We start from the raw sequence: 19,166 nt of genomic DNA, 5'->3' as shown, positions 1-19,166 counted from the left end.
TCTCCAGCATTGGATCGCATTCCTTTCTGTGAACTCTCTCAGTGGTGGCTGTCATTTCTTTGCTAGTTGGCCTTGGATGGCATCTAGGAGGTTCACTATGCATTTCCCTGATTCCTCCTCCATCTGAACCTTTGTATGTCCTCACTCCCCTTTTTAAGAAATCAGGGAGGACTGTCTTTCTCTTTGCACATTACTCCCTGGGTTGTCTTCTTTCTTATGATTTATGTATTTTATCTAATGCTAAATAATCTAAACATTAATCTTCTTATTGGGGTAGCTATAGCAACTATGTCCTCCTGTTCTCTAGGACCCCCTCTCAAGTAACTCTTTCTTTTTTTCTGGCAAATATAACGCATTGACTTGTTAATATGATTTTAGTTTCTTGGGACAGGTTCTCTCTCCATGACCCTGCATGTTCAGCAACTAACTATGTTGATCAGGCTAGCCTTGAACTCACAAACAGCAGCCTGCCTCTACCTCTGACACTATCTCTTCATCTGCCTATGACTCTGCCTCTGCCTCTGCAATTGCCCTGGCCATGACCCTGGCGCTGGCCCTGGCTCAAGGGTGCTGAGACTAAAGGAAAGCTCCCACATACTAAATGGAATCAAGTTTCTTTCTATCTATGTGGATATCTAGGTTTCCCAGGATGATTGGATGAGGACATGTGTAAGCCAAGGTGCATTTTTCTTATCTACCCAAAATCTGGATATCTGAATATCTATAGCCAGGGCAGAGATCCTAAGAATGCCATCCAGCTGTTGTAGGGACCTAAGTACAGAGGTACACTGAAAGGAGGGGATATCCCACTTACCTTGTACTGACTTCTTCCTTGATTTGTTTCAGTGATGCAAAGGAAGACTTCCCTGGGAATCAATCACACATCAAGCCAGACACACCATCAGCTGCAGAACAGAACTCTGCTACTCCTACACCCTGGATTACCAGATGAGGACACCACCTGTTGATGGGGACAAGACATTAACAACCCCTAATCACAACCTTCAGAATTCCTGGCATTGCCACAAGCTCCATGCCTGGAAGGAACAGAAAATGACAACCTGCCTGAGATGGCAGCAAATCATTCAATGTCTCCAGATGCCTATGAGTGCATGAAAGAAAACCAAGACCCATCTCTCTCCCTTTAGCACACCCCGATATGCAGCATCCCTTGCCCTTCACTGATGCTGGGAGCCTAGGGCAGAAGCTTGCTTCTGACAATGCCACATTGGAGGCAGCAGTCTTGGTCAGGATGAGCCTGGAACATGCACAGTGTGTTGGCCTCCAGCATAGACTTGCAGACATGACTACACTGGTGGCAGAAGTTCACCTTCCCAACGGCTCAACTCCCTCTCTGAACTAAACCAATTCCAGGTTCCCACAGCCACCCAATGCAAAGACTCCATAGTCATCAGAAGCGATCAGGCCCAGTAAAGAGAAGATGTCCACAGCACACCCTTAAACCAGCTGAGGAAGAAGGAAGAGCAAAGCCCTAATCTGCTTGATGGAAATTCTCTGGCCAGAATCCAGTGTCAGGACCTGGTCGAGGGACAGAGCCTTGGAACAGTGCTGTGCCTGATATTGACAACATCACCCAGCATATAGAGGGCAAAGTTCAGAAAGCCACACTCTGCAGGCACAGCAGACCTGGGAATCATAAAAGACAAGACCAAGAGTATTAGAGATATCAACTCCAAGAAAGCTGAAAGAGTTGATGCTATTAAATCACAGAGTCAAGACAGAAGACAAGCCCACTGTCCTCAACAACAAGAGGAAGTTCAATCAACCTGAGCTCAGCCAGGATGGCTTTAAAAGGCCTCAAAACCACCTCAGCGTGCACACGCTGGAGGAGTCTGTGAAGGTCTGTCACTCACTGTGGAAGAAGGGTGAGAAGAAAACTGGCATCTCCTGAACCTTCAACTCTTTGTGCTACTCTGTGCTGTAATAGTAACAGAGTTTGTTACACTTTGGTCTCTGGGGCATTTGCCATTATCTTTTTCCAAGATCACATATAGCAAGCAGAACACATTTGTTTATGATGACACTTTTAGTTTCTTAAACTGGGACCCTCTCCATAGCCCAGCATCTCCTAGAACTGACTACATCGAACAGGCAATCATTGAACTCACAAAGATCTGCCTGCCTCCCCCTCTGCCTCCACATCCATCTCAGCCTCTGCCTCCCCTACTGCCTCCACATCTGCACACTCCTCAGCCACTACCTCAAGATTGTTGACACGAAAGGAATTCTATAACAAGGAAGGTGGAATCAAGGTTCTTTCTGTATGGTGCATAACCATGTTTCAGCGCATGACTTGATGAAGAGTCCAAGTGTACTCCAGGGTACATTTTTGGTACATACCTAAAATCCAAAGAGACAAAAGCACATAGTTTTATATTGCAACTTCACTCAGAATCATTTGTTTTTCTGACAATCAGCCATGTTTCAGTTGTAGGCTGGACTTGCTACAATGCCTGTGAAGCACTAACCTCATAGGAGGTATGCTCATGCAATCCTGTGTATTTTCTTCTTTTGTAGTAAAGTTCTGATTGCTTTCCTACTTCTGGGAAGTGGAGCATCTCAGGAATCGTTTTCACCCTCACCATAGAGTTTCATGGTGCATCTTTTTTCACAATATCTAACCCCCAACTACTGTGTATGCCCAAAATTGTGCATTCTAACAAGGGCTAAGTCCAGTCTAACTCACCTAGAAAATGTTAACAAACCCAGCATGAAAAGATCCACCTTCCTGAATGCAATGATCCTCACAGGGACCAATTTGAGTACAGCACAAAGATGGAAAGCAATGGCTTAGGGAGTCCTCTGGTTTATCACTCCCTGTGTGTGGCTTAATGACAGATTTGCGCACTGCCATGAGACTACTGTCTTCATCTTACACCTTAGGAGCAGCAGAAACACATTTGGATGGATATCTTCTAACCTTGATATTATTATTTTAAACTTTATGTATTCAAACTAAGGGTCTTGTAAAATAATCCTTAGTAAAGAAGCTCAGGAAGCATTTTTCATATTAAAGCAATTCACACAATGCTGTACTTGTATTGAATCCTCAGTGTCATTAATTCCCATTGTACTATTCATTGATCACATTCTTTTCAAACTATACATTGTATACTGAGCCCAGTAACTTTGTGACCAAGGCCTACCCATTCCTTAACTCTCACCAAAAATCTTAGGCATTGGTCATATGCTCAACAGCATTGCCTTCAATGTCAGGAATGGAACATGGAGGTGTGAGTAATCTAGCATCCATATATAGAGACAGCATCGGGAGATATTTGTCTGGGAATAGATACATATGGTATAATAGGATTATCACCAGTTACAAGAACTCTCCTGCAATCACCTTGACTACATTCATCACTTTAGCTGAATTGGTTCTGTTGTGTGTAGACATCACATATTCCTTCTCCATTGCTCTGTTATTGGACAGCAAGATCAGCTAACATAGATATTCCTGAAAATTGCTGCGATCTGTACTGATGTGCAAAGCAATCAGTACATGTTCAATTCCTTGGAAAAGTATAGATGGAAAACAAGATAGACCTGGTGTTGGTGTTTAAAGTCACTCCATAGTGAAATAGAGAGAGCGTAGAGTACTTCCCATTATACCCACCAACTTAATTGGTGTTTCCTGTGGAAGAAATACTGGGAAGCCCCCTACTTTCAGTTAACTCTCCATTTCTATTCTCTAGCATCAAGAAAGACCATTTTCTAATGGGCCTGGTGTTCAAATTCAAGTAATGTCTAGAATGACAAGTCAAGTTTTCATGACCCTCCATGGCTCCTTTTACTATGTACAGTAAAGCTTCACAGCCAAAGACCTGTCTATCACTGCATCCATCTCTTCAATTACTTTCAAAGGTCTCCATCCAACTGATCATCCATCACAATGGGATGTTCCTTTGATTTTGGAATAGAAAGCCATGCTACCCTATTCTACCCCACTGCTCTAGCTCTCACTTCAGTTGGGCTCCTACTTGCGGGACACGCCCTGAGCTTTGGATGGACTGCTTTATGCACGATCCATTTCTGAGTACCAGCCAGCCATCTCACCACAACAGCAGCCACTGAGACTCAGCAGCTGAAACAATGACAAATCTCTCCAACAGCAACAGAATCAAATACCAATGGAAGGCCAGCAAGGAGGCAGACTGTAACAGTTACATCTGCACCTGAAACTACACTAATCTCCTGCAAAATTGCAAAGGTTTAGAAAGGATATGTAGAGACCCAACCATTCCAGTCAACAAAACAGTAGCATTTGTCTTCCCTCTAGACCTGGAACTCCTCAGTCACCAGAGATTTATGGTGGTGGGTTGCAGTACAAGATAAGAATTCCCTTCTCTGCATGTGTACACATATCAAATTGGAGAGTTATTTCGAATATACCTCGCAACTCTGCCTTCTCTGTCCCAGTGTATACATCTGTCTTGACATTTTAGTATGTGGGAGAGACAGCCAACATCCTAACAGCACAAATGCAGGTAATTCTTCCCCCAAATGATGGAAGAGCCTGCTTGGTCTACGAAAGCCAGCCTGCTATCAGAAAGGGGGTTCCAGCTTGCGGCAAGTCTGACTCTTTCATAGCCTGCTACTCAATCAATTTTGCGCTATTCTACTTTGGGCTCATAACTTAAACAGGAATGAAATAGTTTTCATATTCTGGGAAGTTCTAGGATCTTCTTGGCCAACATCTCCTGAGGCTTAAGCCCCCTCCTGGCACTTAGCATTTAGCAGGCATATGTCTTCAGGGAGTGCCATTTTTTCACCCATGCAGGACACCATCTTTCAGATGTTTTAACTTACATTTATTTTCCTGGAGATGCTGTCCCAAAATTTTATTTTACCATATTTATTTGTTACCTCTTCAAAGCCTTTCTTTTCTAGAGAGCAACAGAAAGATAGTAGGAACTGAGTAGTTGGGACGTGGAAAAGAATTAGGAGGAGTAGAGGGTTTAGAAACTAAAATCACTACAGGATTTTAGAATTAATAAGTTCATTAGTACACTGAAAAAAAAATATAATGGGCAAATGTTTAAAAATAAAAAGCACAGAAATGATGAGAATTAAACAAAGAACACAGTTCTATCTATCTATTTATCTTTCTGTCTATCTATCTATCTATCTATCTATCTATCTATCTATCTATATCTATGTATCTCTCATTTTTGCTCCACAGTCAGACTTCTCAATAACACAGGCCCAGACTAACTTCGGTCTATTCTGCTACAAGGACACACGTTTTTCAGAATGGTCTACGACCAGAGGCCTGGATGAACCTTCCAACTTTCAGTCATTGCCACTTGGAATGTGTCACATTATCTGACAATTGGTCAGTCATGAAGGAAACTGTAAGGGTAAAACACAAAGGCAGCCTGCTGGCCTATAAAAAATGACAGTCTTATTGTAGAGCTTTGCCAAGAACCACAAAACATGAAACAATCTGCATAGAGGAACAGTTCTACTGACCTGGGCGTGTAGCTGGAAGCTATGGCACTAGCTCAGTGTAAAAGAGGTCCCAAGGGAAAGTGCTGACAGCTCATGTGAATGCAGGAGGAGAGCTAAACAGGCTCCAGGGTCATTTTCAATGAGGACTGACAGACACTGTCATAGTAGTGCTTGTTGAGGAAGTTAGAGTAAGAAATGTCTATAAATGCACTCTACACCCATGCCATGAGACAGTCTATGAACCCACCAGTCAGTGACCAGAGAGAATGATAACAATCACAAACAAAATGAGAGAACACACAAGATTTACCCATATTTTAACAAAATATCATATTCCTGTCTAAGAAGATACACTGAGATGGGAAATGGGTTGTTCTTTTTTTTTTTTCAAATATAAAATAATATTGTAGGACAAATGAGCCAGCCAAAGAAACACACCCTAGCCCTGAAACCAGAGTGAAAACGGTAAAAAGGGCCTGTGAAAAAAACACACTTTGGCCCTGAAACCAGAGTCAGAGAAACACACTCTGCCCATGACCCACTCAGCACAAAAACCAAAAAATTCCTAAGCAGGAAAACCTACCCAACATAGTCGAACCAATCTCTGGGTTTGTCCAAACTCAGGGACTGGAATCTGAGCAATTCTCACCCTGCTAAGCTTCACCCTGGAAAAGCTCCCCCACTAAGAAGCCATACATAAGTCCTGTACCTGTTCAGTTGGTAACGGCCTTTTTTCTTTCTGGCAGAGGCAGTCACGCTCCTGGATTCTTCCCCGAAAATAATCTCTTGAATGAGGTTTGGGTGAGACCATCTTTTGTCAGAAGTAAGCAGAGCAGAGAGGGAACATTAGCCACAGTGGAGCCACCGTGGAGCAGAGCAGAGCAGAGCAGAACCGGAACACTTTCCCTGGGGGAAACATTCCCCTAAAGAGAAGAGTTGTTACATTAGGGAAAGCTTTCCCTGGAGCAGGGATGTATCCTGCTATGCTTAAGTTCACTTTGTGCTGTTCCTTGGCTCTCAACAGCCAAGATCCCTTTCCATCCAGCTGCAACACTTACAAAAACACCTACATTGCTTTTTTCATGTAACCCACCACCACATACCAACAAACGCCCTCCTCCTCCAGGTGTTCCAGTCTCCTTTTAGCCCTTTCTCAGAAAAAAGCATGGCAGAGAATGCTAGAAGCCCAGGATTCTGCAGAGACTGTTGCCAGGAGGAAGAAGCTTCAGTAACTGTCACACTCACTATACTTGTGGATGAAGAGAGAAGGCGGCCAGACTCAATGGCAAACAACCTCAAGACTGTAAGAAGGGAGGCAAGATACAAAGAATGCCCACATGTCTGAATCCAGGGTGAGACACACAGTGAGTTTCAGAATAACAGGGGCTACAGAGACTTGCCTATCTCAGGAAAATAAAAGTCAAGAAGGAGAGAAAACATCCAGAGGTATACGAGTCTGGGCAGCAAAAGAGCAACAAGTTCGAAAAAGGTAACATGTGCAGCAAGGTTCACCATCAGGCCCTCAAGCGTTTGCTTCTACGAACAGCATCCAATTACAAGCATCTTCATGGTGAACAGAAGACCACTGCTTCTGGAAGTTCACCATGATACTGCCCACCACTGTAAGGATACAGGTTCACACTGGTCCAAGAATCAAACCCTACCAAAAAGGGGTGAAAAGCAGAGAAGAGAGATGTGAGTCCTGCCTGGGGCAACACAGACTAAGGAAGGCCTCTAGAAGACCCTCAAAGAGAAAAGTCTTGGAGTTCATCATCCAAGGTGCATTCAATGCACTCAGTCCTGTCCTTCAACAAAGTCACAAAGGAGCCCTTTGATCTCTTCCTTGGCTCATGGACAGATGCTGACAGCCCATAAATCAGATCAACTGAAACGGTTTCTCACCTGAGTTCCCTCCACCTAGGTATTCACCTCCTTCCTGCCCAAGACTACTGACTGTATGTACAGTGCATGCTGATGGGACACTGTCTGCTAGAAGTTGATACCTCAAAGAAACAGTAGACACAGCTTCAACATGGAACCTTATAAGAAGCTCTGCCAATACTCTGGAGTAAACCTCATGGGAAGGGGGACTTCCATGCCAGGATTGCCTCCTTTCACTAGCCCACACCTCAGCCTCCATGGCTACTATTGGTCTCCTGGCATCCTATCCAACCAATACCATCTTTTAGCTCAGAATCCAACCTTCCCATTGGCTGCTGCCCCGTTTATGACATCATTGTCCCTCCAACCCTACCACCACCTGGTAGGTTTTGGGGTTTCCATGGAGATGCCTGTAAACAAATTTGGATCATCACAGGTCACCTGTGACCAGTGACCAGTAAGTGCTGTCTGATACCAGACACAATTGCCATTTAGGTCAGCTGATCAGACAAGGACAACCAAATCTCTTCCTACATTGTAGGGTGGATTGCTCATACTCTCCCTCCGACCATGGCAGGTAAGGAAAGAAACTTTAAACATTTCTTTTGATCACATCTCCCCTTATTTTTACTATTCTTTTAAATCTTTGTTTTGGGGATACCATTTATGCTGATAGTGATATCTTGAATTGAATGTCACATTTAGGTTTGGTTCTGACTAGGTATATGAGCTTGGACAGACAGTTTAATCTCAAGTGTTTTCCATCAACCTCAGGGAGATGAGAGTGTCACTAATTCTGGGCTCTGTACTGTCAAGTCTCAAGAGGCAAGTGAACAGGGAATATAATCAGGCCCTTCTTGACGATCTTAAATTCAACAGACACAGGAACATGAACAAGATGTGCAGAAATCTAGCATTCCTTAACAAGAATGGGACAGACTCCCTCGCATACTATTTCCCTTTTATTGTTTCAAGTTCAGGGCTGCTCTAAAAGTAATGTTCACACTAGGAATGGTGACACACACTTGTAATCACAGCATGTAGAGCTTGAAGGGATGAAGTTCAGTTCAAGTGTAACTTGGTCTACACTGACCTGTCTCCACATTCACTAAAATAAATATTAAAAATAGACAAAGAGAATGGCTGCCATATTTTGGAGTTACTTGGACTTCCCTAGATTAAAAAAGGAAACTGACTTAGAGGGCATGGATTCTGAGAAGGCAGGTAATGTAGTGGAAGATATGTTGAGGGAGTTACATGTAAGACACAGGAAATTGAGGAAGAAGAAAATAAAGTATGAGGAGTGAGAAAATATCGACATACAAGAAGGCACACTGCAGAGTGTCCCTGGAGGCACACTAAGGTAGTTTGGAACAGAATGTTGCAGACAACCACAGATATTAAATCAAAATAACACAAGGCATTGTATACATTGTACATATATACATTTTATAATTCCCAAGCCATGTACAGACAACCACACTGTTAAGATCAGTCTGAAAAAAGGTTCCATGTCACATATACAAAACAGTATCCTACTCTGTTTCCAGCCATCCAGTTAAATTCTGCACCGTTCCTATTGTCATATGGGCACTGGTGGTGTTGGATATTGACAACTGGGGATGGGCACTCTGACAGAAAGTTGTACACTGCACGATGACAACTGGCATGCCATTGTGTGGGAGCAATTTTCACAAGGGTTCCTCACTAGAAGAGTTATAAGCAATTAACAGTTACTGAGGAACTGGCAAAAAAAATTTGTCCCAGAGCTATATTGAGAAACAATCTAATTCAGATGCAATATTCATTAGAAATATCAAGAGGTCACACTACACAGGTGCAAACAAGACAAAAATGTTATCAGTTGGTTGTATTCATGAACTCATGTACCCATATGTGTTTAAGGGTTATATAAATAGCAAGAGGACATTAATTATAGAAGGCATGGGACAGGAACAGTAGGAGTTAAGAGGAGAAAGGGATTCTTAGCTTAAATCCAGTGCTTATCTATGAAATTCATGATACATCATTATTGTAAGAAAGCTCAGAGTAGAGACAAATCTGGTAGACATGGCAAGTAAGTATCTGCACTCTGGAGGCAGAGGCAGGCAAGTCTGTGTGATTGCCAAGGCCAGACTGATCTAGATAGAGAGACCTTTTCTCTCTACATAGAGAAAGATCTGCACAGAACAGGACAAAGGCACAGGCACGAGGTTCTCCTCCTTTAAACACTTCTCAGACACAGTTGTGAGGCAGTACCACAGCAGGTATCAGAACAACACAAAGCAGGGCAAAGAAGGGTGTTGTCTAGTCAGAGAAAGGGTCAACGTGGATCAACTAGGAAGTGCATGCCCACACAGGAAGAACAGGCAGCTCATCAAATGAGTGTCATCCTATCCATTACCAAGAATCATTCTGAACCATTTGTTTGGGATATGTGAGGGAAAATAGGTCTCAGACTTTCCCAGACAGGACAAACTGCAGATAATAAAGCTCCTCATGGGAAGCCACACAGATTCCATCTCACTGTTCTTCCCACTTTCCTCTTCCTTCCTACAGAAAATTTCCAACGTGCACCTTTCTTTGGGACAGAATGTGCTCTGCAGCCCTCTGCCCCTGTGCTGAGGAATGCCACGCCCTTAGCAGGAAGTGTGTGCAACTTCTCCAGGGTCTCCACCCCAGCTGTGAGCTCAGCATGGCTCCTGCCATCAGACTCCAGCACTTGTTGCCAGCAGCTCATGGACAGTGCCTACCCCTACTTACCAGCTGGCACAACCATGGTGACTGTGCTGACTGACCAGGGCCAGAGCTCTGCCTCACCACTCTCCTATCCAGGTGTTCTCCAGTGGGATCCCACGGGAAGCACTGACAGGAGGGGAGCTACACTCCAGGACTTCACTGTAACTGTCATTGACCAGAATACCACATTCTCCTCCTTGTCTATGACAGCCCAGGGTGACAATATTTTAGATCCCAATGCCTTAGTCGTTTCCTATCCAACACTGTCTGCCAGGATTGTTCAGGCCACACCACCACAGGTGCCTAATCAAGGATACAGCCTGGCACCTTCCTACCAGGAGGGCAGCCAGGTCTACTACTATGACCTCAATATCCTGGGCCCTCTGATGGCTGGAGAACTTGGGCAGTGCCTGCAGGCCTGTGGCTCTGTGTCCTACTCTGGGGGTCAGGGCTCTGCCCTGCAACCAGAGATGATGATGATGCCAAAGGAGATTCAGCCAACAAATGTCCAAACACCTTTCTCCAACTCTGCCATCTACTATCCCACACCTGCTCAAGACATGCCAGACACCAGTCTTCAAGGTGAGTAAAGCCAGGAGGGGAGGAGTGAGATCAGCACTCAAAGCAGACACAGTTCAACCTTTCAGCAGTGGATGTCCTCAGGGAGAAAGGATGGGAGTCCTGAGAGCCTGGCTCACCATCCCCATCTTCAGTCTCTATAATGACTGACAATGCAGGACAATGAGTGGCATCCATCCTCCATTAAGACATGTCCATGGAGCACATCACAAACACGCATGTCACTGATGTAGCAAATCAGTTCCATGCACTGCAATCACTTCCCTCGTAATGAATTGCTCAAGGCTGTAGAGGACACCAAGGCCTTTCTGTTTCGGAACACTTTATTTTCTCTGGGTTGAATTCTGACTCTAGTGCAGTGCAACTCCAAACCTGTCCTAGAGGAAGTATTACTCGCAGATTCCAAGTGCTGGCCCTGCCGCTCTCTTACAAGCATAAGTGCATTGAGAGTCCAGTATACCCGGTGTACCAGTGTACAACTGCTAAGTTGGGCAAAGCTTCTCTCTCTTCTCTCTCTCTCTTCTCTCTTCTCTCTCTCTCTCTCTCTCTCTCTCTCTCTCTCTCTCTCTCTCTCTCTCTTTTCTTTGCTATGGTTATTCAGAGGTGAGCCAAGGCTATGCATGATCACTAGGATATGTTCTCTACTACACAGTCACACCCAAGACTAAAGATTTCACCTTCTTGAACCAATTTTCATGTCATTAATAACAAGGCTGTGAAATGTGGAGCTGGACGAAATCCAGGGTTGTTGAAAGGATTGCCTTGCAGGAGTGAAGAAGTGGGTTTGGATACCTGAACCCACTTAAAAAGCCAGGCTACTGGGGGCATTTGAGTAATGGCAAGAAGTTGGCAGACACAGGTAAGTTCTTGAAAATTATGGACCAGACAACCTGCCTGATAGCAAACTTCCACAGAAATGAGGGTCACTCTTCCAGAGACATGGGAAAGGAAAGGGAGGACCACACCCCAAGGGAATTCTGTCACCTCCCCATGATCACTATGCATGCACACAACACACAAACACCGAGGAAAACACAAACATCTGAGAAAACATGGTATCACATGGTTACCAGAAATAAGACAGTGGTCACAAGTCTCCCAACAGAGGTGCCGGGCCGCCTGTGCTGCTCAAGCAGAGCTCATAAGAATGCCTTCCCCACTGCTGTAGGGGTCTGAGTACTGAGGTGCACTGAAAAGTGGGGAGCGCCTCACTTACCAGGCACTGACTTCTTCCTTGACTCTTTTTCAGTGGTGAAAACGGAGACATCCCTGGGATTGACAGCTTCAGGCCAGACACTCTGTCTGCTGCAGAATCCAGACCTCTGCAGTGCTTGCACCCAGGATGTCCAGAAGACACCACCTGTCCATGGGGACTGGTCATTAACTGCTCCCATGCACAGTTTTTTGGAATACCTGCCCTTGCCTCTTGCTCCGAGCTTGGAACAAACAGAGAATAACGACTTGGATTTGATGACAGCTGATCTATCAACTCCTCTGGATGCCTATGAGGGCATAAAAGAAAACCAAGACCCATCACTTCTCCCTTTAGCACATGCCAACATGCGGCAGGCCCTGGACTACACTGATTCTGGGAGCCTGAAACAGAAGCTTTCTCCTGACAATGCCACCTTGGGAAGCAGCAGCCTTGGTCAGGATGAGCCTGGGGTGCTGCAGAGTGTGATGGACTCCAGCATGGACTTTGCAGACATGACTACACTGGTGGCAGATATTCACCTTCCCCGACTCTTCCACTCAATCACTGAAATGAACCCATTCCAAGATCCCACAGCAACCCAATCCAAAGACACCAGGAGGGATCAGGCCCAGGAAAGCTCCAGCATCATCAGTGTACCTGTGGACCAAGTGAGAAAGAATGTCCAGAAATCCTCTGAGATGCTTGATGTGTCTCCTCAGGCCAGAATCCAGCTCCAGGACTGGGTGAAGGGCGAAGAGGCGGTGGGCAGTGCTGGGTCCAGTGAAGGGGCTATTGACAACATGCCTAAACACTTGGAGGGCAAGGCCCAGATTGCCACACCTAGCATGCCCAGCAGAGCTAGGGCTCAGGGGCAAGACAAGACCAAGAGAACCAGAGTAAACAACTCCAAGAAAACAGAGGAGCTGAAGCAGTCAAGGAACAGAGTCAAGGAGGAAGAAAACACCACCAAGCCAAAGAACCAGAGGAAGAGGAATCCACCCGAGCTCAGCCATGACAGCTTTAAAAAGCCTCGAACTCACCTCGGCATGCACATGCTAGAATCCGTGCAAGTCTTTCACCCACTGGGGAAGAAGAGTGAGAAGAAAACTGGCATCTCCTCCTCCCAGGCTCAGCTAAACCTCAGTAGCAACAAAGATCCCAGGACAGGCCCAGTCACCACATCCCTTCTGGATGTGCCATGTGATGGCGGAGGCCCTGGTAAATCCCCAAGCAATACTCAGAGACCAGAGAGCAATGCTCACAGGGAGTGTCCATCTCCATCCCAGTATGAGCTGCCCCCACCTGGGAAGGTCAAGTTAGTACCTCTGCCTTTCCCAGCCGTGGACATGCAACAAGCAAGACCTGTTTCTAGGAAGCCTCTCCCCCTGGCTTCTCGCAGGGCCCCTGCAGTATGCCCTGTGAGGCCTCATTCCCACTCGGCTCAGCCTACCACACTCAAGCCATCTAAACCAGCTCCTGCCAGCACTTCTTTGATGGCCTCTGACAAGCCAGTTCTGCCTATTGCTACCAGTGCCACACGACCTAACATAACCAACCCCATCCAGTCTTGCCCTGGGCCTCAGCCAGCTGTCTGTAGGCCAGAATCCTACAGGGCATCATCTCACCCTTCACTACAGAGGGAGCTTGCATCTGCTGACAAGAACAAGGCCCCATCAACCCCAAAACCTCAAATCCAATATCTACTGCAAGACTTCAGCCACCAACCAATTCCATGGAGGAAAGTCCACATTCCAGGGCCAGTCATCTCACAGCCCATCACAGAAGAGCAGAGGCCAGAGAGGGAGGCCATGAAGAGGCAGGCTCAACGGGAGAGAGAGAATGCTGCCAAGTACACCTCTCTGGGAAAACTGCAGCTTTTCCTCCAGAGGGAGAAGGATATGGAAATTTCTCGATATTATGGCTATGCAATGTAAGAGCAGGCCAGGATTTTAGAGCAGAGTGCTTTTCAATGTGGATAAGAAGAGATATAAATACCAATACACATGTGTACAAGGAATTTAACAACTTAAATGAAATGTATAGATACATAGGTCCAAATGTAGTAATACAGATGACTATGTAGATATAGATGGATATACAAAATGTCTATATTCACATATATTTGAGTACTTAGTAAAACTCCCTAAAAAGTCTTAAGTCTGTTATTTCATCTGTGAGTAAGTTGTCTTTCAATATTTATCTTAACTTTGATAATTGAATTTTTACATTTTCCAAGTACAATATCATATTCTATATGAAATAAAACTCACAAAATACTTTTTAAGTATTAAATCAATTAAATGCTCTGGTTTTTCATTCACAGGACATGGTATGCCTTGAAGCACATACTGAGTATTGAGCACACTTCCTCTTTGACCACAGTCTGACCATTTCTCACCTCTCCCCACAGCACTTAGACATCATTTTTCTGCTACAGAGCTATGCCTCTAATTTCATGAAACACATACATAGGATTTCATTTATGTAAATATAATCTAGGAACCACATATGAAAGAAAACATGGACAGTTTACTGAGCCTGGTTAATTTACATGATAATCTCCACAGATTTTTTTCCTTCACAAAGCATAATTTCATTCTTTTTATGAATTAATAATTTCCCAACGTGTTAATACATCACATTTTCTTTATACTTTTCTCTGTTGTTGACACTCAGGCTATTTCCCTAATGTTGCTGCTGTGGACTGTTGCAAAGGCTATTTTTGGTGTCAACCTGAATACATGTGGAATTAGTTGACTGGGTACACCTGTGAGGGATTTTTCTCATTAACAAAATTATTAAATCACTTGACGTAGAAATATCCAACTTTAATCCAGATCTTTTGAGATGGGAAGATCTGCCTTTAGTTTGGGCCACACCTTCTGGTGGCAGCCTATATGAAGGACATGGAAGAAGGAAGCTCTTTGCTCTTTGCTTGCTTGCCCTTGCTTTTGCTAGCATGTCCTTCCTTCACTGGCATTAGATCTTACTTCTTCTTTGGGATTCCAGAGTATGCTGAAGACCAGCTGAGATACCCAGCTTCATAGACTGCACCACTACTCCACCCTTGGACTTTCAGTTGGTAGATATTCATTGTTGGACTAAGTAGACCATAGCCTGTAAGCCACTCTAATAAATCCCCTTTCTATATATAGAGAGATGGATAGATTGAATGAGTCTATCATTCTACAGAACCCTGACTAGTATAATTCTGCTGTAATCAATATTGATGTGCAGATATGTCCCGAATATAATGAGTTGAAATCCTTCTTGTAAATACCCAGAAATAGTATAACTGGGTCATGTGGAAGATTCGTTTTTTTTTAAGAACCTCCATTGTGATTCTATTGTGTGGTGATTCTAGAAAAGAGCACACATGGACACTCTTATGTCTGAATAGAAAGTCTGTATTTCTGTCCAGCAGCTGCATGGGAAACCTGCACAAATCATGCAGCCCTGAGCCTCACTGCCTCTGGTCTTTCAAGCACAAAAACTATATCCTGTGTTGACATGCTTTAGTGAGCAAGAACAGTTAGCAAGAAGCAGAACTATAGAAGCCAAAAAAAAGGCAAGGCTAGTACATTTATGGGCTTTCCTGGATCCTGGAGCTATTGACTTTGTCTTTTATGTATTAGGTCTTTGTTCCCATTTCTGCAGGTGTTGGGGCCTACATGCTGGGTTCTGAGGTCAGAATGATGCCTCCAACATAGTGTCCATTGTGCTGATGTCTGGGGGCCTGTTACAACCCCTGTACCTGATGTAATAGCTTATATCCTCACCAGTGACATATGTTTTTCTTCAGTTTGTGTTCTTGACACCGTTTGTCATTTCTTGACTTAATTAGTGTCATTCTAATTCAAGTGAAATTAATCTCAATGTAATCTTAATTTAGACTTCTCTGACAATGAACATTTGAGTGTGTGTGTGTGTGTGTGTGTGTGTGTGTGTGTGTGTGTGTGTGTGTGTTGGCCAGGTGAATTCCATCTTTTGTGAACTATCTTTTAATTCATGAGTTATTAACTAGGATGTTTTCTGTTAACTTTTTAGTTCTTTGCACTCCAGATAGTAATCCTCTATCAGATGTAAAGACCTAAAGACTTTCTTCCATTCTATGGGCTGCTTCCTCACTGTTTCTCTCGCTTGGCAGAAGCTTTTTGAGTTTATGAGGTTCCACTTGTCAATAGTAGGCATCACCTCCTGAATGGAAGAGGTTATTATCAGTCATTGTTTGGTTCTGTATTAAAAGTGTTTACTTTTTCCTCTAACAGTTTCAAGCATTGCATTAAATTCTTAGGAGCATTTGGACTTGAGTGTAATACAGAGTAAGAGATAGGAATCTAGTTTTATTCTCCTACAAGTGAGCATACACTTTTCCTAGCAAAAACTGTGATTCTGTTTTTTCTGCAAAGCCTATGCTTGGTATTTTTGTCAAAAAACAGTTCTCAGTAGCTGTGTGGGTTTATATCTCAGTCCTCTATATACCATTAATGGATGTGTCTGTTTTTGTGCCAGTGCTATGCTGATTTTGTTACTGTTGCTCTGTAATATCACTTTATGTCAGGACTGGCGATATCACCAGCATTAATGTTCTTGCCCAGTATTAATTAAGTTATCTGGGGGACTTTGCGGATCCATACGTGACTGTTCAGAGTTTTTTCCTACACCTGGGAAGGCTGGTATTTGGATTTTGGTAGAGATTACTGTTCAACTTACAGACTGACTTGATAGCCATTTTCACAATATTAATTCTTGCCATCATAAGTATGGCACAGTTTTTAGCCTTCTAGTATCTTCTATGCTGTTAGTTTAGTGACAATGAATGACTTTTGCCACTTTCTATAATGGAAAGGTTTTCTTTCTACTTCAGTTACGGCAGAGTCTTGCTAGCTACAGTTCAATATGTCACAAGCTGTCTTTCAGAGTATGAAATAGTATTCAATATCACATTTGTTTCATATAGTTAGTATTTTGAATATATGGTTACCTGGGGAGACCTTTCATTGCATTTATCTCTTTGATATTCATAGTAATAAACACCTCCTGTGCATAAACTGGAATATCTTCCCCAAGATTTGAGACAGTTTGTTATGAGTTTATTGAAAATGCATTTAGAACAGAATTCTCACCTCTTTTCCATGCTCATGATTTATAGAGTTGGGGTCTTAGTATGGTTTCTATTGGTGTGATAAAGACCATGACTGGCTAGTTTTATGTCAACTTGACACAAGCTAAAGACATCTGAGATGAGGGAATCTCAATTAAGAAAATGCCTCCACGTTTAGTTATTCAAACATCCTTCCTTTTGGCATATTGTCAATGAATGTGCTGGATTCATTTATGTCTTCAAAATATTAAAAATCAATTAAAACATTGATTCCAAGAAAGCAAAAGAAAGAAAACGCCTCCATAAGATCAGCCTGTAGGCAAGCTGTAGGGCATGTTCTTCACTCGTGATGGATGGAGGAGTGCCCAGTCCACTGTGGATAGGGCTATGCCTGGGCTGGTGGTCCTGCAATTTACTAGAGAGCAGACTGAGCAGCAATATGTGAGGAGCAAGCCAGTAAGTAGCACTCCTCTGCAGCCTCCGTTTCAGCTCCTGCTTCCAAGTTCCTTCCCTGATTCCTTCAATGATGGACTATGATGTGGAAGTGTGAGCCAAATAATACCTTTCCACTCTGACCTGCTTTTAGTCATGGTTCAGCATCACAATCATAACCATAACTAAGAAAGAAACGGGTACCAAGATCATGCGGGTATTGCTGTGACAGATATGACCTTGTTGGTTTGGGAAGGAATGTAGAATGACTCTGGAACTCTGGGCTAGAAAAGCCTTTAAATATTGAGGGCTCAGTTGGCTGTTCTATGGGAACTTGGAAAATAAGAATGTTGAGAGCAGTACAAACAATGGAGTCCTGGCTTGTGAAGTTTCAGAGGGAAATAAAGACTTTTCCAGCTCCTTTGTATGAAGAATCTGTGATGTCTGGTCAGCTGGAACTGAAGAATCAGCTATGATTAACAAGAGACCAGAACCACTAATGTAAAACTTTTGCTTTACTGGAACAATTGATGCCGGAGCTGAGAAATTATCAGTTATTGCACCATTGAGGTGAAATCTCTGGGTAAGTGTTTCCTCAGAGTCAGCACACAGAAGCTGTGTTCCAGAGGCTAACAAGGTTGAACCTCATGCTGGCATCCAAACTTGTTAGTGTAAGAATCTCCTGGGAGATACTGGTTTTAAAGGCATGAAGGGGTCATAGAGAAAAGTTGAGGCCGTGTACCATGAAGAGAGCCCAGGAGAAGCTATTGGAGAAAGCACAGCCCACTTGCAGCAGAAGATGCCAGTATTTTAGATACCAGTACCATGATACCACCACCAAAAACAGCAGCAGTGGTTCAGTAGAGCTAGCCTGAGCTTAGAAGCTATGTATGATGCAGATGGCAGAGCCAGAGAAGTGACACAAGCCTTTTAAGAGAACCCCAAAAGACCATCATTAGATCCCAGACATTGGACATTGTGGTATTTACATAGTTAGTTTGGTTGGCTTTGGCCTGGTTGTGACTGTGCCCTAGTTCTTCTCTCTTAAAGTAAAAGAGTAATATTTTTTTTTTTATTTTACAGGAGCCCACAGTTGAGACTAAAATTTTAAAGAGATCCTGGAGTTTTACAAAGAATTTGGATTCTAAAAGAAAATTGGGATATTTTAATGATACTTTATTTGAAGTTTTAAAGAGCCAAGGCATTCTGAAAACTTGGAATATTTTATATTGTGACATTAATGTTAATGTGAGATCTTGGAGATGAATAAGAAAGAAAAAGTTATAACTTTAAACTGATGTGTTTGTGTGTCAAGACAAGGGGTCAATTGAGTCGACTAATTTATCTCAACCTGACTCAAGCTAAAGTCATCTGAGAGGAGGATCTTCCATGTTCCTGGCCTGACTTCCTTTAATGATGGACTATGATATGGAAGTGTAAGCCAAATAAACCCTTCCCTCCACAACCTGCTTTTGGGCACAATGTTTCATCATAGCTAGAGTTACCCTAACTAAGACAATGATCACAGCAACTTGGGGAGAAAAGGATTTATTTCATCTTACAGCTCACAGTCCATCATTGAAAGAAGCGGGGGCAAAGGAACTCAAAAAAGGAACCTAGAGGCAGGAACTGAAGCAGAGACCATGGAGGAATGCTGCTTACTAGCTTACCCAATGAGCGTTATTACAGCATCCAGGACTACCAGCCAAGGGGTGGCAATGCCCATAGTGAGCTGGTCCCTTCCACATCAATCATTAATCAAGA

General features: G+C 43.5%; 1 protein-coding gene across 1 annotated transcript; it reads left to right on the top strand.

The window, feature by feature from the left end:
• The first annotated feature begins 7,923 nt into the window (after positions 1-7,923).
• On the top strand, positions 7,924-17,228 carry LOC128124107 (uncharacterized protein C2orf78 homolog). Its single transcript, XM_052760330.1, has 3 exons — positions 7,924-7,930; positions 9,913-10,674; positions 11,921-17,228. The coding sequence occupies exons 1-3, from the start codon at positions 7,924-7,926 to the stop codon at positions 13,798-13,800; spliced, it is 2,649 nt and encodes an 882-aa protein (XP_052616290.1). The 3' UTR covers positions 13,801-17,228.
• Positions 17,229-19,166: the final 1,938 nt, after the last annotated feature.

The sequence above is a fragment of the Peromyscus californicus genome, unplaced genomic scaffold, assembly GCF_007827085.1.
Source record: "Peromyscus californicus insignis strain IS unplaced genomic scaffold, ASM782708v3 Scaffold_4__1_contigs__length_199733344, whole genome shotgun sequence".
NCBI lineage: Eukaryota > Metazoa > Chordata > Mammalia > Rodentia > Cricetidae > Peromyscus > Peromyscus californicus.
This window is presented reverse-complemented; position numbering and strand designations above follow the sequence as displayed.